Source organism: Ambystoma mexicanum, chromosome 14, assembly GCF_040938575.1.
Source record: "Ambystoma mexicanum isolate Mex_15411 chromosome 14, UKY_AmexF1_1, whole genome shotgun sequence".
Classification (NCBI taxonomy): domain Eukaryota; kingdom Metazoa; phylum Chordata; class Amphibia; order Caudata; family Ambystomatidae; genus Ambystoma; species Ambystoma mexicanum.
Window position 1 is genome coordinate 106,830,879 of NC_090940.1, and position 20,700 is coordinate 106,851,578.

Genomic DNA, 20,700 nt, shown 5'->3' on the forward strand with positions numbered 1-20,700 from the left:
ACTCGATGCTCTTGCCTGCTATGGGACCCAGGATTGAGTGCATATGTGGCACCCAGTTACCGCCTGCTCCATGCTAACCCAGATCTTGTGTGAGGCCCGCTGGACCCAGCCGATGATGGGTCTGATTTGGGAGGCCCTATAGTAATCCCACAGCCTGGGGAAGCCCAATCCTCTTTATACTTGTAAAGTGTGCGCCTATTGACCCAGGGGCAGCCCCCTTTCCATAAGAACTGCAATAGCATGGTATCCCATATCTGCAGGGTCCGCTTGGGGTCCGGGACAGGTAGAGCCTGGAAGAGATACAAAAATCTGGGCAAGACGTTCATTTTTTGGACTGCTATTTGGCAAACAGCCAGAGGCCAGCCCCACCTTTCAAGGTCCCTCCGAATATCTCTAATGTTTACCATTTTACAAAAATAAACAAAATGTAAAAGAAAACACAATGGAAACAAAAAAGGGAATTATAAAGAATGAAAAAGAAAGAAGTAGACATGCAGTATTACATTCATTGCCTATAATAATATATTAAAATTTAGAAAAAGAAGAATCTAAAAGGGTATCAACTTTCATCATGTCACTTGTGGAAATAAATTGTCTAAGAACATTGTTTTTTTTTTTTTAATAACACATTTTATTGGTGTTTTTAGGAAAAAACAAGGTTAAACAAATAAACAACGTAAACAATCAATACATGCGCATTGCCGGAGAGGGTTACTGGCTGTTTCAGATGTTGTACACATATGTTTGCAAAGGAAAAAAGGGGGGGGGGACAGCTTTAGTTGAGCCCGCAGGCAGCGTCCAGTTGTTTTATAATCCTCATTGGGCATCTTCCCATTTCCTCCACACTTTCAGGGCTTTTGCCGGGCATCCTCTGGCCGCGTATACTCTGTATTCCGTTGCGACACAGATATCCACATCCGTTCTCCATTGTTCATAGCTCGGTATTTGGTCCGAGCCCCATTTTTGAGCAATGTTCCTTTTCAAAAGTGCGGTGGTGGTGAACAAGAGCAGTTTTTCATATCTAGATAGGTCAATTTCATCATCTATCCCCAATAGTAGTAGCTTAGGGTTTCTGGGAACTGTTTTCCCCATAACTCTAGAGAGTTCCGCACAGCATGCCTCCCAAAGTGGTTGTATATGTGTGCAATCCCATATGATGTGGAAAAAGGTACCCTCTTCCGTTTTGCATCGCAGGCAGTTCGGATCATCTATTCTTCCCCATCTGTGTAGGGCCACCCTGGGATAGTATACTCTGTGTAATATCTTTAATTGAACCAATCTAAGCCTTGATGAAATCGCTATCTCCCTAGGGAACATCAATGTCATGACCCATTCCTCCGGCAGTATGGCCCCCACGTCCGATTCCCACTTGGTCCGCAGTGACAGTAGATCTGGTGTGCCAAAGGAACTTATGGCACTATATAGAACCGATGTCACTCTCCGGGTAATTGGTTCCGGGAGTAGATTTCTTTCAATGGGGGTGAAGTCCGGTAGGGGGCTCACTTCGGGGAGGATGTTTCGTAGTGCGTGTTGTAGTTGAGCATAGTGGTAATGTTCGGTTTGGGGAAGTCCAAGTCGGAGAGCCAGCTCTGCAAAAGGGACCATGGTGTTATCTTTCACAACGTCTCCCAAGATGGGCGGACCTTGCCGGGACCAGTTCGGCCACCTGGGGAGCGTGTATACACCTGGAAGGTTCTTGTTGTTCCACAGAGGTTGGGCCTGCGATAGTTTGTCGCCCCATCCCACGAACTTGTGTGCGTCTGTCCAGATTTGTGTTAGCTGTGCGCGCATGTTGGGAGTAGCCGCGCGGTCTCTTTTCTTATAAAGGTACAGCATGATGGGTTTTCCAGGAGTGTCCGACTCTAGAGATTTGTTGTGTGGTGCATCGGTGTCGCCGTGTAGTTGGTCATTCACTTTCATCAATTGACTGGCCCAATAGTATGTTTGCATTCGGGGTAGTCCTATTCCGCCCTCCCATATGGATCTTTGGAGTGTAGCTAGGGCTATGCGTGGATGACCGTTATTCCACAGCAGTCTGCGGAGTGTCTGGTCTATTTTCCTAAATATGTTTGAAGGGATGTGTAATGGGGCATTTTGTAATATGTAGAGTAGGCGGGGTAGGGTCATCATTTTGAAGAGTGCAGCTCTACCCAGTAGTGTCAGCGGGAGGGATGACCAGTGACGGGCATCCTCTGCAAATCTTGTCATGACTGGGTACAGGTTTCTGGGCACATAATCAGTCAGCTTATTTGTTATTAGAATACCTAGGTATTTGAATTGTTCCCTTTCTACCCGGTAGGGACATTGGGGCGGGATCGAGTCTCCCTCTTGTTTAAGTGGGAATAAGGTGGATTTGTCCCAGTTTACTTTCAGGCCACTGAAGGAGCCGTATTTCTGCAGTAAATCAGTCACTATGGGGCAGGATCTGACCGGGTCTTGTAAGTAAACCAATAAGTCGTCCGCGTATAGGGACACCTTATCTTCCCAGGCTTCAGACCATCTAAATCCCTTCCATGTTTCGTTTGTTCTTAACAGTATAGCGAGTGGTTCAATCGCTATTGCGAATATCATGGCCGACAGTGGGCATCCTTGTCTGGTTCCTGTGCCGATTTCAAAGGGGCCTGACACGTGACCATTCACTTTCGTGACTGCTAGCGGGGATTTGTACAATAATTTAACCCAGCTCATAAACTGGGGCCCGAATCCCATCCTTTGCATTATCTCCCAGATCGCATCCCACCTGATAGAGTCAAAGGCCTTCTCGAAGTCTACGGCCAACAGGGCCAACGGGTCTCGAATGGTGGTCGCATTCTCCATCGCCATGAATAATCGATGTATATTCATCCGCGTGGATCTCTGCGGCATAAAACCACACTGATCCGGGTGGATCAAGGAGGGTATAACTTGCTGCAATCTATTGGCTAAGGTTTTCGCTAAAATTTTGGTTTCTGTATTGATAAGGGAAATGGGCCTATACGAACTGCAGCACTCTGGGGGTTTGTCCGCTTTGGGTATGACCACTATGGTGGCCTGTCTCAGGTCTTGTGGGAGGGACCCTTTGTTTCGGGAGGTTTCATACATTTTCAGCAAGTGTGGTGTAATTACGCTCGTGCCTATTTTCTTCCATACCTCGACCGGAAGGCCGTTGGGTCCCGGGGCTTTCCCGGGTTGAAGGTCGGCTATGGCTGCAGACAATTCATTCTCCGATATGTCGGTTTCTAGCAGGGCTCTTTGTTCAGGTGTCAGGGAGGGAAGGGTGATTCCCGAGATGGGTGTAGTGTCAATGGGGGAGATTGGCGGTCCATAGAGTTCCTTGTAGTAGCTTGCGAACTCTTCCGCTATGTCACGGTCCGCTGTCACTAGTGTATTCCCCTGTGTTCTGATCGCTCTAACATGTCGGAGCCCCTCGTCACGCCTCTCCAGCCACGCCAACATTTTGCCTGCCTTATCCCCGGTTTCGTACACTCTGGTCCGCATCGCTGCGTGTGCCTGTTTGGCATTGTCCAGGGCGACGTTTTGAAACTGTTTTTGTGCTAGCTGTAATTCGCGATGGGATTCTGGGAGGTCTTGGGATAGATGAGCTACCTCTGCCTCTTGTACTCGCTTTTCGGCCGCCCGGATCGCCGCGGCGTGTTTTTTCCTATGGGCTGCGATCTGGGATATGAGTTCCCCTCTCAGTACGGGTTTGTATGCCTCCCACAATGTTACAGGGCTATCCACTGAGGTTGTGTTCAGTTCAAAGTATGATTCTGTTCCTTTTTTGATATGTTCGACTAGGTCGGGGAAGCCCAGATAATAATTGTTTAGCCTCCACGTGGGTGGGGGAATCGGCCTGTGTGTATTGAGCACCATTACGAGCGGGGAGTGGTCCGATATACCTCTGGGTAGGAGGTGTGCATCGGTTGCTAGATGTAATTCGGAGATCGGGAGAAAAAGTAATCAAGTCTAGATAATGAGGCGTGTGCTCCGGAGAGGAAAGAGTATTCTCTCGTGCCAGGATGCAAATGTCTCCACACATCTTTCAGGCCTATTGCGTCGGCGAACGTGGCTAGTTTGGTATGCGTAGCTGGATTTCTCGAGCGGATGTGTGTTCGGTCAAGTTCTGGGTGCATGACCTCGTGTCTAAGAACATTGTTAATGCAAACGCCATTTTAAAACTTCCTCCCCCACACATGAACTCCCACCAGTCAGAGGCACTCTGTGAAGGCACTTAATTTACTTGGGGGACCTGGATGTTTATTTCAGTGCTCTGAGTTTCGGGCAACACAGAGCAAGGTGTTTTAATGGTTCTTCTGCTGTTTTGCATAAACTGCAGTCCCCATTTCCATCGGAGCTTATTTTCCTCGAATTGAGGATTAGATTAGTGGGAAGCAGATTCATCCTAATGCACATGAAGAGGTTAAGATGTTGGGCGCTGGGACATTTGCACATTGCATTATTGTGTGAACTGAAACTAACCTCAGGTCATTCCTTATAATACTTATAGGCATACATCTCGGTAAGTTTAAGATTTGTCTCCTAACAAGGCCCATTCCTTCCAAGGAAAACAGAGACTGGTATCTGCTCTGTATGATCGAATCAGGACCACTTTCTGTCTGTAGAATGTTATTACAGACACCAATGAGAGTTTTACATATTTTTTGTGTATTATAGCTCCCTCGGTGGCAAGATTTTATATCTTTGATCTTAATTCAGCTATACAAGACTTTATCGTATACGCTTTGATTTATATAAATCCCGAGGTAGCTCATGTTACTAACTTGGGCCATAGGCTCTATTCCCAGATACCATTGGAATTTTTTTACTTTTTGCCACCTGTTCATTGTAACACCATTACCACAAATTTTGAGGGATTTATTTGTAGAGCATTTCTTTTAATGTATAGGTTTATCCCTAACTAAGTCAATCCAAATAGTTCCCCTAATATTTCCAGGATACTAACCCCCGGATATTTCACCGACTTAGAAGCCCAGGAGTATGCAAAGGATTGCTTCAAAGCGGATTGAAACGCACAAGGAATATTCAGCTCTAATATCTCTAATTTAGAAATGTTGACTGTACTCGGATATATCTCCTGCTAACTTTTGTAGGGAGGTCATGGGGCCCGTAACAGAAAGGATCACATCATCAGCGAAGAGACTCATTTTATGTTGGACACCACCACATTTGATACCCGCTATGCCCTTGTTCGCCCTAATCCTAGCTGAGAATGGTTCCATTACCATTGCGAATAATAGCAGTGACAAGGGGAACCCCTGCCGCATTCCTCTTAGCAGTGTTATTGGTTCCAAAAGTGCCCCATTAACAAGAAGGTGGGCGGTTGGCGCCACGTAGTGGACATAATCATGCGTTGCATCAGAGGACCAATATTGAATTTACTGAGTACCTCCCTTTAAAAGCCCCACTCTACCTGGTCAAAGGCTTTTTCGGCATCCAATGGCAATAGATGAGAATGTGCCACGTTCCGACAACAACCAGATGGAGAATCCTTCTAATATTGTCAACCATGCCCGTTGGCTACACAAAGCCCGACTGGTCCGGGTTAATCAAATTATGGTGAAGTTTCTCTAACCTGGAAGCTAACATTTTAGTGAATAGCTTAGCATCTATATTAAACGCTGCAATCAGCCTATATGAGGAGCACAGAGTGGGTTCTTTCCCTGTCTTAGGTATTTGTGTCACCTGCGCCTCCTGAATAGACTGAGGCAGTTCCCCCCCCCGTCCCCATCTCGTATGGAGTTGAATACGTCACTAAGGGGCTTGGCCAGGACCTGGCTCAGTGATCGGTAAAACAAGGCCATTGGACAGTCTGGACCCAGGGCCTTGTTAAGTTTGAGCGATCCAATAGCTCGGAGTACCTCCTGTGGATGTATGGGGGCCTACAACAGCTCCCTGTCCTACTGTTCAGTTCTATCTGATCTAAATAAGCTACCTGGTCCTCTCGTGCAGGGGAACTCTATGTATAGAGAGATTCATAAAAGGACAGACATATTTCCCTTTTTTTATCCTCACCCCATTCCGTGCCTCATTCATCCCTCAACAAATGGATACATGAACGGCTTGTTGTATGAGGAGTTGAGCCAAAATATCTATGCCTCAGGCCCATCAGTGCCCTCTCCTCCCTCTAAACCCTCTGTTTAGCCACACTCAATTGCTTAAAATTGTGTCGGGTCGGGTCTGCAGTGTACTTCCCATCCGCTGCCTTAACCTCAGCCAGCAGTTCTCCCTCCACGAGGCCTCTAGTGCGCTTTAATGCCACTGCATTGGCCACGATGCTGCCCTGGGCCACCGCTTTTAGTGCGTCCCACCTTATGCTGTCACTGGTGTCCCCCTTATGGTTGTATCTCAGGAAGACCCATTTGGTACCCTTCAATTCCTCCAAACAATTTGGATCCCGCTGGACACCCGGGGCATCTTCCACGGACAGATCAGCCGAACCCTACCCCAATCCTGAAAATGTCATGGTCCGCCAAGGTCATGGGTTCAATATTCGAGGCAGCAGCTAAACGTGCCAGCCCCATGGAAATAAAAATGTAATCTATACGTGATGCAGAGGTGTGTACATGGGACCTAATAGATAAAGGCGGCGTCAGCGAGGTGTTAGAAGCGCCATGTGTCAATGAGATCACAGGCAGCTATGCAGGCACGTAGGGAATCAGTAGAAAATGTTGAATGGCAGATACTTGGGGGGTGGGGTGGGGAGGGGAGGGATGGGGCTCAAGGGACTGTACTTCGGGCACACCTTCACTTTTGTTTGTTTATGCGCCCAATGATCGCCAAGATCAGTTCTTTCGCGACCTCAGAACTAGTTTGCTCTCCTTCGCTGAAGGATCTCCGATTATTGGTAGGGCACCTTAATGTGAGGCCTGATCCAAATGTGGACAAAACTCTCCCGGCCCCGCAAGTCACTTTAGGAATTCCTTAGCTCTAATGCAACTCTGTCGCGAGCTTGGGTTTATAGATATTTGGTGCCTGCGCAACCCGACCCAGAGAGATGACACGCATTACTCACATGTTCTATTGGTATATTCCCGGATTGATGCGCTTTTGGTTTCCTCTTCAGTTGCACCCTGCCCCGGAAAGTGAAATTCATGTTACCACCCTATCTGACCATGCTCCGGTATATCTCTCGCTCTCGCTCTGGCGCTCTCTCTCTGGCTCTCTCTCCGGCTCTCTCTCTGGGCTCTCTCTCTCTCTCTCTCTGGGCTCTCTCTCTCTCTGGGCTCTCTCTCTCTCTCTCTCTGGGCTCGCTCGCTCTCTCTCTGGGCTCGCTCGCTCTCTCTCTGGGCTCGCTCTCTCTCTCTCTGGGCTCGCTCTCTCTCTCTCTGGGCTCGCTCTCTCTCTCTGGGGCGCTCTTTCTCTCTGGTCTCTCTCTGGGCTCTCTCTCTCTCTGGCTCTCTTCTCTCTGGGCTCTCTCTCTCTCTGGGCTCTCTCTCTCTCTCTGGGCTCTCTCTCTCTCTCTGGGCTCTCTCTCTCTCTGGGCTCTCTCTCTCTGGCCTCTCTCTCGGCGCTCGCTCTCTCTCTGGGCGCTCTCTCTCTCTGGGCGCTCTCTCTCTCTGGGCTCTCTGTCTCTCTCTCTCTCTCTGGCTCTCCCTCTCTCTCTGGGCTCTCTCTCTCTTTGGGCTCGCTCTCTCTCGGCTCTCTCTCGGCTCGCTCTCTCTCGGCTCTCTGGGCTCGCTCTCTCTCGGCTCTCTGGGCTCGCGCTCTCTCTCTCTCTCTCTCTCTGGGCTCGCGCTCTCTCTCTCTGGGCTCGCGCTCTCTCTCTCTCTCTCTGGGCTCGCACTCTGGGATTGCGCTCTTTCTCTCTCTCTGGGCTCGCGCTCTCTTTCTCTCTCTCTGGGCTCGCGCTCTCTTTATCTCTCTCTGGGCTCGCGCCTCTCTCTCTCTCTGGGCTCGCCCTCTCTCTCTCTCTGGGCTCGCGCCCTCTCTCTCTCTCTGGGCTCGCGCTCTCTTTCTCTTCTCTCTCTCTGGGCTCACTCTCTTTCTCTCTCTCTGGGCTCACTCTTTCTCTCTCTCCTCTCTGGCTCACTCTTTCTCTCTCTGGGCTCACTCTCTTTCTCTCTCTCTCTCTCTCTGGGCTCACTCTCTCTCTCTCTCTGGGCTCTCTCTTTCTCTCTCTCTCTGGGCTCACTCTCTTTCTCTCTCTCTCTGGGCTCACTCTCTTTCTCTCTCTCTGGGCTCACTCTCTTTCTCTCTCTGGGCTCACTCTCGTTCTCTCTCTCTGGGCTCTCTCTTTCTCTCTCTCTCTCTCTCTCTCTCTCTCTGGGCCCTCTCTCTCTGGGCTCACTCTCTCTTTCTCTCTCTCCCTCTCTGGGCCCTCTCTCTCTCTGGGCTCGCTCTCGCTCTCTCTCTCTGTCTCTCTGTCTCTCTCTCTCTCTCTCTGGGCTCTCTCTCTCTGGGCTCTCTCTCTCTCTCTCTCTCTCTCTCTCTCTGGGCTCTCTCTCTCTCTCTCTCTCTGGGCTCGCTCGCTCTCTCTCTGGGCTCGCTCTCTCTCTCTCTCTCTGGGCTCGCTCTCTCTCTCTCTGGGCTCGCTCTCTCTCTCTCTCTGGGCTCGCTCGCTCTCTCTCTCTCTGGGCTCGCTCGCTCTCTCTGGGCTCGCTCGCTCTCTCTCTCTCTGGGCTCGCTCTCTCTCTCTCTGGCTCGCTCTCTGGGCTCGCTCGCTCTCTCTCTCTCTCTGGGCTCGCTCGCTCTCTCTCTCTCTCTCTGGGCTCGCTCTTTCTCTGGGCTCTCTCTCTCTCTCTCTCTCTGGGCTCGCTCTCTCTCTCTCTGGGCTCGCTCTCTCTCTCTCTGGGCTCGCTCTCTCTCTCTCTGGGCTCGCTCTCTCTCTCTCTGGGCTCGCTCTCTCTCTCTCTCTGGCTCGCTCTCTCTCTCTCTCTGGGCTCGCTCTCTCTCTCTCTCTGGGCTCGCTCTCTCTCTCTCTGGGCTCGCTCGCTCTCTCTCTGGGCTCGCTCGCTCTCTCTCTGGGCTCGCTCGCTCTCTCTGGGCTCGCTCTCTCTCTCTCTGGGCTCGCTCGCTCTCTCTCTGGGCTCGCTCGCTCTCTCTCTGGGCTCGCTCGCTCTCTCTCTGGGCTCGCTCGCTCTCTCTCTGGGCTCGCTCTCTCTCTCTCTCTGGGCTCGCTCTCTCTCTCTCTCTGGGCTCGCTCTCTCTCTCTCTCTGGGCTCGCTCTCTCTCTCTCTCTGGGCTCGCGCTCTCTCTCTCTCTGGGCTCGCTCTCTCTCTCTCTGGGCTCGCTCTCTCTCTCTCTCTCTGGGCTCTCTCTCTCTCTCTCTCTGGGCTCTCTCTCTCTCTCTCTCTGGGCTCTCTCTCTCTCTCTCTCTGGGCTCTCTCTCTCTCTCTCTCTGGGCTCGCTCTCTCTCTCTCTGGGCTCGCTCTCTCTCTCTCTCTGGGCTCGCTCTCTCTCTCTCTCTGGGCTCGCTCTCTCTCTCTGGGCTCGCTCTCTGGGCTCGCTCTCGCTCACTCTTTGGGCTCGCTCTCTCGCTCGCTCTTTGGGCTCGCTCTCTCGCTCTCTCGCTCGCTCTCTGGGCTCGCTCTCTCGCTCTCTCGCTCGCTCTCTGGGCTCGCTCTCTCGCTCTCTGGGCTCTCTCTCTCTCTGGGCTCTCTCTCTCTCTGGGCTCGCTCTCTCTCTCTGGGCTCGCTCTCTCTCTCTCCCTCTCATTTGCAGGTCTCTCTCTCCCTCTCATTTGCAGGTCTCTCTCTCTCTCTCTCATTTGCAGGTCTCTCTCTCTCTCTCATTTGCAGGTCTCTCTCTATCTCCCTCTCATTTGCAGGTCTCTCTCTCTCTCCCTCTCATTTGCAGGTCTCTCTCTCTCTCCCTCTCATTTGCAGGTCTCTCTCTCTCTCCCTCTAATTCGCAGGTCTCTCTCTATCTCTCTCTCATTCGCAGGTCTCTCTCTCTCTCTCATTCGCAGGTCTCTCTCTGGGCTCTCTCTCTCTGGGCTCACTCTCTCTTTCTCTCTTTCTCTCTCTCTCTCTGGGCTCACTATCTTTCTCTCTCTCTCTCTGGGCTCACTCTCTTTCTCTCTCTCTCTCTCTGGGCTCACTCTCTTTCTCTCTGGGCTCACTCTCTTTCTCTCTCTCTGGGCCCTCTCTCTCTGGGCTCACTCTCTCTTTCTCTCTCTCCCTCTCTCTCTCTGGGCCCCTCTCTCTCTCTGGGCTCGCTCTCGCTCTCTCTCTCTGTCTCTCTGTCTCTCTCTCTCTCTGTCTCTCTGGGCTCTCTCTCTCTGGCTCTCTCTCTCTGGGCTCTCTCTCTCTCTCTCTCTCTCTGGGCTCTCTCTCTCTCTCTCTCTCTCTCTCTGGGCTCGCTCGCTCTCTCTCTCTGGGCTCGCTCTCTCTCTCTCTCTCTTGGGCTCGCTCTCTCTCTCTCTCTCGGGCTCGCTCTCTCTCTCTCTCTGGGCTCGCTCGCTCTCTCTCTCTCTGGGGCTCTCTGGGCTCGCTCTCTCTCTCTGGGCTCGCTCGCTCTCTCTCTCTTGGGCTCGCTCTCTCTCTCTGGGCTCGCTCTCTCTGGGCTCGCTCGCTCTCTCTCTCTCTGGGCTCGCTCGCTCTCTCTCTCTCTCTTGGCTCTCTCTGGCTCTCTCTCTCTCTGGGCTCGCTCTCTCTCTCTCTCTGGGCTCGCTCTCTCTCTCTCTGGGCTCGCTCTCTCTCTCTCTGGGCTCGCTCTCTCTCTCTCTGGGCTCGCTCTCTCTCTCTCTCTGGGCTCGCTCTCTCTCTCTCTCTGGGCTCGCGCTCGCTCTCTCTCTGGGCTCGCTCGCTCTCTCTGGGCTCGCTCTCTCTCTGGGCTCGCTCTCTCTCTCTCTGGGCTCGCTCTCTCTCTCTCTGGGCTCGCTCGCTCTCTCTCTGGGCTCGCTCGCTCTCTCTCTGGGCTCGCTCGCTCTCTCTGGGCTCGCTCTCTCTCTCTGGGCTCGCTCTCTCTCTCTCTCTGGGCTCGCTCTCTCTCTCTCTCTGGGCTCGCTCTCTCTCTCTCTCTGGGCTCGCTCTCTCTCTCTCTCTGGGCTCGCTCTCTCTCTCTCTGGGCTCGCTCTCTCTCTCTCTGGGCTCGCTCTCTCTCTCTCTGGGCTCGCTCTCTCTCTCTCTGGGCTCTCTCTCTCTCTCTCTGGCTCTCTCTCTCTCTCTCTGGGCTCGCTCTCTCTCTCTCTCTGGGCTCGCTCTCTCTCTCTCTGGGCTCGCTCTCTCTCTCTGGGCTCGCTCTCTCTCTCTGGGCTCGCTCGCTCTCTCTCTCTGGGCTCGCTCGCTCTCTCTGGGCTCGCTCTCTCTCTCTCTGGGCTCGCTCTCTCTCTCTCTGGGCTCGCTCGCTCTCTCTCTGGGCTCGCTCGCTCTCTCTCTGGGCTCGCTCTCTCTCTCTCTGGGCTCGCTCTCTCTCTCTCTCTGGGCTCGCTCTCTCTCTCTCTCTGGGCTCGCGCTCTCTCTCTCTCTGGGCTCGCGCTCTCTCTCTCTCTGGGCTCGCTCTCTCTCTCTCTGGGCTCGCTCTCTCTCTCTCTGGGCTCTCTCTCTCTCTCTCTCTGGGCTCTCTCTCTCTCTCTCTCTGGGCTCTCTCTCTCTCTCTCTCTGGGCTCGCTCTCTCTCTCTCTCTCTGGGCTCGCTCTCTCTCTCTCTCTGGGCTCGCTCTCTCTCTCTCTCTGGGCTCGCTCTCGCTCTCGCTCGCTCGCTCTCTCGCTCGCTCTCTCGCTCGCTCGCTCTCTCGCTCGCTCTCTCGCTCGCTCTCGCTCACTCTTTGGGCTCGCTCTCTCGCTCGCTCTTTGGGCTCGCTCTCTCGCTCTCTCGCTCGCTCTCTGGGCTCGCTCTCTCGCTCTCTCGCTCGCTCTCTGGGCTCGCTCTCTCGCTCTCTGGGGCTCTCTCCTCTCTGGGCTCTCTCTCTCTCTGGGCTCGCTCTCTCTCTCTGGGCTCGCTCTCTCTCTCTCCCTCTCATTTGCAGGTCTCTCTCTCCCTCTCATTTGCAGGTCTCTCTCTCTCTCTCATTTGCAGGTCTCTCTCTCTCTCTCATTTGCAGGTCTCTCTCTATCTCCCTCTCATTTGCAGGTCTCTCTCTCTCTCCCTCTCATTTGCAGGTCTCTCTCTCTCTCCCTCTCATTTGCAGGTCTCTCTCTCTCTCCCTCTAATTCGCAGGTCTCTCTCTATCTCTCTCTCATTCGCAGGTCTCTCTCTCTCTCTCATTCGCAGGTCTCTCTCTGGGCTCTCTCTCTCTGGGCTCACTCTCTCTTTCTCTCTTTCTCTCTCTCTCTCTCGGGCGCACTATCTTTCTCTCTCTCTCTCTGGGCTCACTCTCTTTCTCTCTCTCTCTCTGGGCTCACTCTCTTTCTCTCTGGGCTCACTCTCTTTCTCTCTCTCTGGGCCCTCTCTCTCTGGGCTCACTCTCTCTTTCTCTCTCTCCCTCTCTCTCTCTGGGCCCTCTCTCTCTCTGGGCTCGCTCTCGCTCTCTCTCTCTCTGTCTCTCTCTCTCTCTGTCTCTCTGGGCTCTCTCTCTCTGGGCTCTCTCTCTCTGGGCTCTCTCTCTCTCTCTCTCTCTCTGGGCTCTCTCTCTCTCTCTCTGGGCTCGCTCGCTCTCTCTCTGGGCTCGCTCTCTCTCTCTCTCTCTGGGCTCGCTCTCTCTCTCTCTCTCTCTGGGCTCGCTCTCTCTCTCTCTCTGGGCTCGCTCGCTCTCTCTCTCTCTGGGCTCGCTCGCTCTCTCTGGGCTCGCTCGCTCTCTCTCTCTCTGGGCTCGCTCTCTCTCTCTCTGGCTCGCTCGCTCTCTCTCTCTCTCTGGGCTCGCTCGCTCTCTCTCTCTCTGGGCTCGCTCTCTCTCTCTCTCTGGGCTCGCTCTCTCTCTCTCTGGGCTCGCTCTCTCTCTCTGGGCTCGCTCTCTCTCTCTCTGGGCTCGCTCTCTCTCTCTCTCTGGGCTCGCTCTCTCTCTCTCTCTGGGCTCGCTCTCTCTCTCTCTGGGCTCGCTCGCTCTCTCTCTGGGCTCGCTCGCTCTCTCTGGGCTCGCTCTCTCTCTGGGCTCGCTCTCTCTCTCTCTGGGCTCGCTCGCTCTCTCTCTGGGCTCGCTCGCTCTCTCTCTGGGCTCGCTCTCTCTCTCTGGGCTCGCTCTCTCTCTCTGGGCTCGCTCTCTCTCTCTCTCTCTGGGCTCGCTCTCTCTCTCTCTCTGGGCTCGCTCTCTCTCTCTCTCTGGGCTCGCTCTCTCTCTCTCTGGGCTCGCTCTCTCTCTCTCTGGGCTCGCTCTCTCTCTCTCTGGGCTCGCTCTCTCTCTCTCTCTGGGCTCGCTCTCTCTCTCTCTCTGGGCTCGCTCTCTCTCTCTCTCTGGGCTCGCTCTCTCTCTCTCTCTGGGCTCGCTCTCGCTCTCGCTCTTTGGGCTCGCTCTCTCGCTCTCTCGCTCGCTCTCTGGGCTCGCTCTCTCGCTCTCTCGCTCGCTCTCTGGGCTCGCTCTCTCGCTCTCTGGGCTCTCTCTCTCTCTGGGCTCTCTCTCTCTCTGGGCTCGCTCTCTCTCTCTGGGCTCGCTCTCTCTCTCCCTCTCATTTGCAGGTCTCTCTCTCCCTCTCATTTGCAGGTCTCTCTCTCTCTCTCATTTGCAGGTCTCTCTCTCTCTCTCATTTGCAGGTCTCTCTCTATCTCCCTCTCATTTGCAGGTCTCTCTCTCTCTCCCTCTCATTTGCAGGTCTCTCTCTCTCTCCCTCTCATTTTGCAGGTCTCTCTCTCTCTCCCTCTAATTCGCAGGTCTCTCTCTATCTCTCTCTCATTCGCAGGTCTCTCTCTCTCTCTCATTCGCAGGTCTCTCTCTGGGCTCTCTCTCTCTGGGCTCACTCTCTCTTTCTCTCTTTCTCTCTCTCTCTCTGGGCTCACTATCTTTCTCTCTCTCTCTCTGGGCTCACTCTCTTTCTCTCTCTCTCTCTGGGCTCACTCTCTTTCTCTCTCTCTGGGCTCACTCTCTTTCTCTCTCTCTGGGCTCACTCTCTTTCTCTCTCTCTGGGCTCTCTCTCTCTCTCTGGGCTCTCTCTCTCTCTCTGGGCTCACTTTCTCTCTCTCTCTGGGCTCGCTCTCTCTCTGGGCTCGCTCTCTCTCTCTGGGCTCGCTCTCTCTCTGGGCTCGCTCTCTCTCTGGGCTCGCTCTCTCTCTGGGCTCGCTCTCTCTCTGGGCTCGCTCTCTCTCTGGGCTCGCTCTCTCTCTCTCTGGGCTCGCTCTCTCTCTCTGGGCTCGCTCTCTCTCTCTGGGCTCGCTCTCTCTCTCTGGGCTCGCTCTCTCTCTCTGGCTCGCTCTCTCTCTCTGGGCTCGCTCTCTCTCTCTGGGCTCTCTCTCTGGGCTCTCTCTCTATCTCTCTCTGGGCTCTCTCTCTCTCTCTCTCTGGGCTCTCTCTCTCTCTCTCTGTGGGCTCTCTCTCTCTCTCTGTGGGCTCTCTCTCTCTCTCTCTCTGGGCTCGCTCTCTCTCTCTGGGCGCTCTTTCTCTCTCTGTGGGCTCGCTCTCTCTCTCTGGGCTCGCGCTCTCTCTCTCTCTCTGGGCTCGCACTCTGGGCTCGCGCTCTCTTTCTCTCTCTCTGGGCTCGCGCTCTCTTTCTCTCTCTCTCTCTCTCTGGGCTCACTCTCTCTCTCTCGGCTCACTCTCTTTCTCTCTCTCTCTGGGCTCGCTCTCTCTCTGGGCTCGCTCTCGCTCGCTCTCTCTCTCTCTGGGCTCTCTCTCTCTCTCTGGGCTCTCTCTCTCTCTCTGGGCTCTCTCTCTCTCTCTGGGCTCTCTCTCTCTCTCTGGGCTCTCTCTCTCTCTCTCTGGGCTCGCTCTCTCTCTCTCTCTCTGGGCTCGCTCGCTCTCTCTCTCTCTGGGCTCGCTCGCTCTCTCTGGGCTTGCTCTCGCTCTCTCTGGGCTTGCTCTCTCTCTCTCTGGGCTTGCTCTCTCTCTCTCTGGGCTTGCTCTCTCTCTCTCTTGGGCTTGCTCTCTCTCTCTCTGGGCTTGCTCTCTCTCTCTCTGGGCTTGCTCTCTCTCTCTCTGGGCTTGCTCTCTCTCTCTCTGGGCTTGCTCTCTCTCTCTCTGGGCTCGCTCTCTCTCTCTCTCTCTCTGGGCTCGCTCTCTCTCTCTCTCTCTCGGCTCGCTCTCTCTCTCTCTCTCTCTCTCTCTGGGCTCGCTCTCTCTCTCTCTGGGCTCGCTCTCTCTCTCTCTCTGGGCTCGCTCGCTCTCTCTCTCTCTGGGCTCGCTCGCTCTCTCTCTCTCTGGGCTCGCTCTCTCTCTCTCTCTCTCTGGGCTCGCTCGCTCTCTCTCTCTGGGCTCGCTCGCTCTCTCTCTCTGGGCTCGCTCGCTCTCTCTCTCTGGGCTCGCTCGCTCTCTCTCTCTGGGCTCGCTCTCTCTCTCTGGGCTCGCTCTCTCTCTCTGGGCTCGCTCGCTCTCTCTCTGGGCTCGCTCGCTCTCTCTCTCTCTGGGCTCGCTCGCTCTCTCTCTCTCTGGGCTCGCTCGCTCTCTCTCTCTCTGGGCTCGCTCGCTCTCTCTCTGGCTCGCTCGCTCTCTCTCTGGGCTCGCTCTCTCTCTGGGCTCGCTCGCTCTCTCTCTGGGCTCGCTCTCTCTCTGGGCTCGCTCGCTCTCTCTCTGGGCTCGCTCGCTCTCTCTCTGGGCTCGCTCTCTCTCTCTCTCTGGGCTCGCTCTCTCTCTCTCTCTCTGGGCTCGCTCTCTCTCTCTCTCTCTGGGCTCGCTCTCTCTCTCTCTCTCTGGGCTCGCTCTCTCTCTCTCTCTGGGCTCGCTCGCTCTCTCTCTGGGCTCGCTCGCTCTCTCTCTGGGCTCGCTCGCTCTCTCGCTCTCTCTCTCTCTGGGCTCGCTCTCTCTCTCTCTGGGCTCGCTCTCTCTCTCTCTGGGCTCGCTCTCTCTCTCTCTGGGCTCGCTCTCTCTCTCTCTGGGCTCGCTCTCTCTCTCTCTCTGGGCTCGCTCGCTCTCTCTCTCTGGGCTCGCTCGCTCTCTCTCTCTGGGCTCGCTCGCTCTCTCTCTCTGGGCTCGCTCGCTCTCTCTCTCTGGGCTCGCTCGCTCTCTCTCTCTGGGCTCGCTCGCTCTCTCTCTCTGGGCTCGCTCGCTCTCTCTCTCTGGCTCGCGCTCTCTCTCTCTCTCTCTCTCTCTCTCTCTGGGCTCGCTCTCTCTCTCTCTCTCTCTCTCTCTGGGCTCGCTCTCTCTCTCTCTCTCTCTCTCTCTCTGGGCTCGCTCTCTCTCTCTCTCTCTCTCTCTCTCTGGGCTCGCTCTCTCTCTCTCTCTCTCTCTCTCTCTCTGGGCTCTCTCTCTCTCTCTCTCTGGGCTCGCTCTCTCTCTCTCTCTCTCTCTCTCTCTCTGGGCTCGCTCTCTCTCTCTCTCTCTCTCTCTCTCTCTCTCTCTGGGCTCGCTCTCTCTCTCTCTCTCTCTCTGGGCTCGCTCTCTCTCTCTCTCTCTCTCTGGGCTCGCTCTCCTCTCTCTCTCTCTCTGGGCTCGCTCCTCTCTCTCTCTCTCTCTCTCTGGGCTCGCTCTCTCTCTCTCTCTCTCTGGGCTCGCTCTCTCTCTCTCTCTCTGGGCTCGCTCTCTCTCTGGGCTCGCTCTCTCTCTCTCTGGGCTCGCTCTCTCTCTCTGGGCTCGCTCTCTCTCTCTCTGGGCTCGCTCTCTCTCTCTCTCTCTCTGGGCTCGCTCTCTCTCTCTCTCTCTCTCTCTCTGGGCTCGCTCTCTCTCTCTCTCTCTCTCTCTCTCTGGGCTCGCTCTCTCTCTCTCTCTCTGGGCTCGCTCTCTCTCTCTCTCTCTCTCTCTCTCTGGGCTCGCTCTCTCTCTCTCTCTGGGCTCGCTCTCTCTCTCTCTGGGCTCGCTCTCTCTCTCTCTCTCTCTCTCTCTCTGGGCTCGCTCTCTCTCTCTCTCTCTCTCTCTGGGCTCGCTCGCTCTCTCTCTCTGGGCTCGCTCGCTCTCTCTCTGGGCTCGCTCTCTCTCTCTCTGGGCTCGCTCTCTCTCTCTCTCTGGGCGCTCGCTCTCTCTCTCTCTCTCTCTCTCTGGGCTCGCTCTCTCTCTCTCTCTCTCTCTGGGCTCGCTCTCTCTCTCTCTCTCTGGGCTCGCTCTTCTCTCTCTCTCTCTCTGGGCTCGCTCTCTCTCTCTCTCTCTCTCTCTGGGCTCGCTCTCTCTCTCTCTCTCTCTCTCTGGGCTCGCTCTCTCTCTCTCTCTCTCTCTGGGCTCGCTCTCTCTCTCTCTCTCTCTCTCTCTCTCTCTCTGGGCTCGCTCTCTCTCTCTCTCTCTCTCTGGGCTCGCTCTCTCTCTCTCTCTCTCTCTGGGCTCGCTCTCTCTCTCTCTCTCTGGGCTCGCTCTCTCTCTCTCTGGGCTCGCTCTCTCTCTCTGGGCTCGCTCTCTCTCTCTCTCTCTGGGCTCGCTCTCTCTCTGGGCTCGCTCTCTGGGCTCGCTCGCTCTCTGGGCTCGCTCTCTCTCTCTGGGCTCTCTCTCTGGGCTCGCTCTCTCTCTGGGCTCGCTCTCTCTCTCTGGGCTCGCTCTCTCTCTCTGGGCTCGCTCTCTCTCTGGGCTCGCTCTCTCTCTCTGGGCTCGCTCTCTCTCTCTGGGCTCGCTCTCTCTCTCTGGGCTCGCTCTCTCTCTCTGGGCTCGCTCGCTCTCTCTGGGCTCGCTCGCTCTCTCTGGGCTCGCTCGCTCTCTCTCTCTTGGCTCGCTCGCTCTCTCTCTCTTGGCTCGCTCGCTCTCTCTCTCTTGGCTCGCTCGCTCTCTCTCTCTTGGCTCGCTCGCTCTCTCTCTCTCTCTCTTGGCTCGCTCTCTCTCTGGGCTCTCTCTCTCTGGGCTCGCTCTCTCTCTCTCTCTCTGGGCTCTCTCGCTCGCTCGCTCTCTCTCGCTCGCTCTGGGCTCTCTCGCTCGCTCGCTCTCTCTCGCTCGCTCTCTGGGCACGCTCTCTCTCGCTCGCTCTCTGGGCTCGCTCTCTCGCTCTCTCTCGCTCGCTCTCTGGGCTCGCTCTCTCGCTCTCTCTCGCTCGCTCTCTGGGCTCGCTCTCTCGCTCTCTCTCTCTGGGCTCGCTCTCTCTCTCTCTGGGCTCGCTCTCTCTCTCTCTCTCCCTCTCATTTGCAGGTCTCTCTCTCTCTCTCCCTCTCATTTGCAGGTCTCTCTCTCTCTCTCCCTCTCATTTGCAGGTCTCTCTCTCTCTCTCCCTCTCATTTGCAGGTCTCTCTCTCCCTCTAATTCGCAGGTCTATCTCTATCTCTCTCTCATTCGCAGGTCTCTCTCTCTCTCTCTCATTCGCAGGTCTCTCTCTCTCTCATTCGCAGGTCTCTCTCTGGGCTCTCTCTCTCTGGGCTCACTCTCTCTTTCTCTCTTTCTCTCTCTCTCTCTGGGCTCACTATCTTTCTCTCTCTCTGGGCTCACTAGCTTTCTCTCTCTCTCTCTGGGCTCACTCTCTCTCTCTCTCTCTCTGGGCTCACTCTCTTTCTCTCTCTCTCTCTGGGCTCTCTCTCTCTCTCTGGGCTCTCTCTCTCTCTGGGCTCTCTCTCTCTCTGAGCTCTCTCTCTCTCTCTCTCTGGGCTCGCTCTCTCTCTCTGGGCTCGCGCTCTCTCTCTCTCTCTGGGCTCTCTCTCTCTCTCTCTGGGCTCGCTCTCTCTCTCTCTGGGCTCGCTCTCTCTCTCTGGGCTCGCTCTCTCTCTCTGGGCTCGCTCTCTCTCTCTGGGCTCGCTCTGGGCTCTCTCTCTCGCTCTCTCTCTCTCTCTGGGCTCTCTCTCTCGCTCTCTCTCTCTCTCTGGGCTCTCTCTCTCGCTCTCTCTCTCTCTGGGCTCTCTCTCTCGCTCTCTCTCTCTCTGGGCTCTCTCTCTCGCTCTCTCTGTGGGCTCTCTCTCTCTCTCTCTGTGGGCTCGCTCTCTCTCTCTCTCTGTGGGCTCGCTCTCTCTGGGCTAGCTCGCTCGCTCTCTGGGCTAGCTCGCTCGCTCTCTCTCTCTGGGCTCACTCTCTTTCTTTCTCTCTCTCTCTCTCTGGGCTCTCTCGGCTCTCTCTCTCTGGGCTCTCTCTCTCTCGCGCTCTCTCTCTGGGCTCTCTCTCTCTCGCTCTCTCTGGGCTCTCTCTCTCTGGGCTCTCTCTCTCTGGGCTCTCTCTCTCTCTGGGCTCTCTCTCTCTCTGGGCTCTCTCTCTCTCTGGGCTCTCTCTCTCTCTCTCTCTCTCTCGCTCCTCTCTCTCGGGCTCTCGCTCTCTGGGCTCTCGCTCGCGCGCTCTCTGGGCTCTCGCTCGCGCGCTCTCTGGGCTCTCGCTCGCGCGCTCTCTGGGCTCTCGCTCGCGCGCTCTCTGGGCTCTCGCTCGCGCGCTCTCTGGGCTCTCGCTCGCGCGCTCTCTGGGCTCTCGCTCGCGCGCTCTCTGGGCTCTCGCTCGCGCCCTCTCTGGGCTCTCGCTCGCGCCCTCTCTGGGCTCTCGCTCGCGCCCTCTCTGGGCTCTCGCTCGCGCGCTCTCTGGGCTCTCGCTCGCGCGCTCTCCCTCTCTCTCTGGCAGGTCTCGCTCTCAGGTCTCTCTCGCTCTGGCAGGTCTCTCTCGCTCTGGCAGGTCTCGCTCTCAGGTCTCTCTCTCTCGCTCTGGCAGGTCTCGCTCTCAGGTCTCTCTCTCTCGCTCTGGCAGGTCTCGCTCTCAGGTCTCTCTCTCTCGCTCTGACAGGTCTCGCTCTCAGGTCTCTCTCTCTCGCTCTGGCAGGTCTCGCTCTCAGGTCTCTCTCTCTCGCTCTGGCAGGTCTCGCTCTCAGGTCTCTCGCTCTCGCTCTGGTAGGTCTCGCTCTCAGGTCTCTCGCTCTCGCTTGGCAGGTCTCTCTCTCGCAGGTCTCTCTCTCGCAGGTCTCTCTCTCGCAGGTCTCTCTCTCCTCTCTCTCTCCTCTCTCTCCCCTCTCTCTCCCCTCTCTCTCCCCTCTCTCTCCCCTCTCTCTCCCCTCTCTCTCCCCTCTCTCTCCCCTCTCTCTCCCCTCTCTCCCCTCTCTCTCCTCTCTCTCTCCTCTCTCTCTCCTCTCTCTCCCCTCCTATTCGCCCATCTGGGGAGTTTTATAATCCTTTGCTTGAAGATGAAATCATCCGTCAGAAAATAGAGTGCATTACTGCCTATTTTAATGAGAACCTTAAAGGCAACATTTTCCTTAGCACAGTTTGGGATGCCCTGAAATACGTTGTCAGGGGAGAATCTATAAGTCTTGCTGCATTTTATTCCAGGAACAGAGCCTGGATACGGAGTGACTTGTAGGCTGAGGTGAGACTTGGGGAGAATGTGCACAAACTCTCTAGCTCCCTTAATTCATGTAGACAACTGATGATTGCCAGGGCCAACCTTAATGCTCACTTTGCCGAACATACCCCAAAGCTATAATTAAGAATAAACAATACTATCACACGAGGGGAACCAGGCTAACAAAATTCTGGTTCGCAAATTAACCCAGCATAAATCTCGGAATAATATCCAGGCCCTGCTTGACGACAAGAACACACTTCTCACCGATGACTACAAAATAGCCTTGGGACTGTAAATTCCAGGCAGCGACAGCCCCTGCCGATATAGAGGTATTAGGAGACTACTTGGTTCCAGTTGTCTTCCCGACCTTGCCTTTAGCCAATATTAATCGACTAGAACAACCAATATCCCCTGAAGATGTTACATTAGCAATAAAGGCCCTTACAAATACCACACCAGGCCCCAATGGCTTTACTACAGAGTACTCTTACCTACTCTGCAAGATCAAGCAGTCTTGTCACCTCAGTATCATTCTGATAGCTCCCTGGTGGCCGGCGAGACCATGGTTCTCCGAGTTTCTCGGCCTGTCGG

At 55.1% G+C, this 20,700-nt stretch overlaps 2 protein-coding genes across 5 annotated transcripts in view; one reads left to right on the forward strand and one right to left on the reverse strand.

The window, feature by feature from the left end:
• Window positions 1-20,700, forward strand: part of PSEN1 (presenilin 1) — an 855,645-nt gene that overhangs the window by 306,966 nt on the left and 527,979 nt on the right. The window lies entirely within an intron of this gene.
• LOC138527519 (RNA-binding protein 25-like) lies at window positions 8,328-10,850 on the reverse strand (the record flags this gene model as incomplete). The annotated part of the gene is made up of 4 exons (XM_069638771.1): window positions 8,328-8,426; window positions 8,848-8,885; window positions 9,298-9,355; window positions 10,770-10,850. Coding segments are annotated over 4 exons (276 nt in total), but the record flags the coding sequence as incomplete, so codon positions are not given.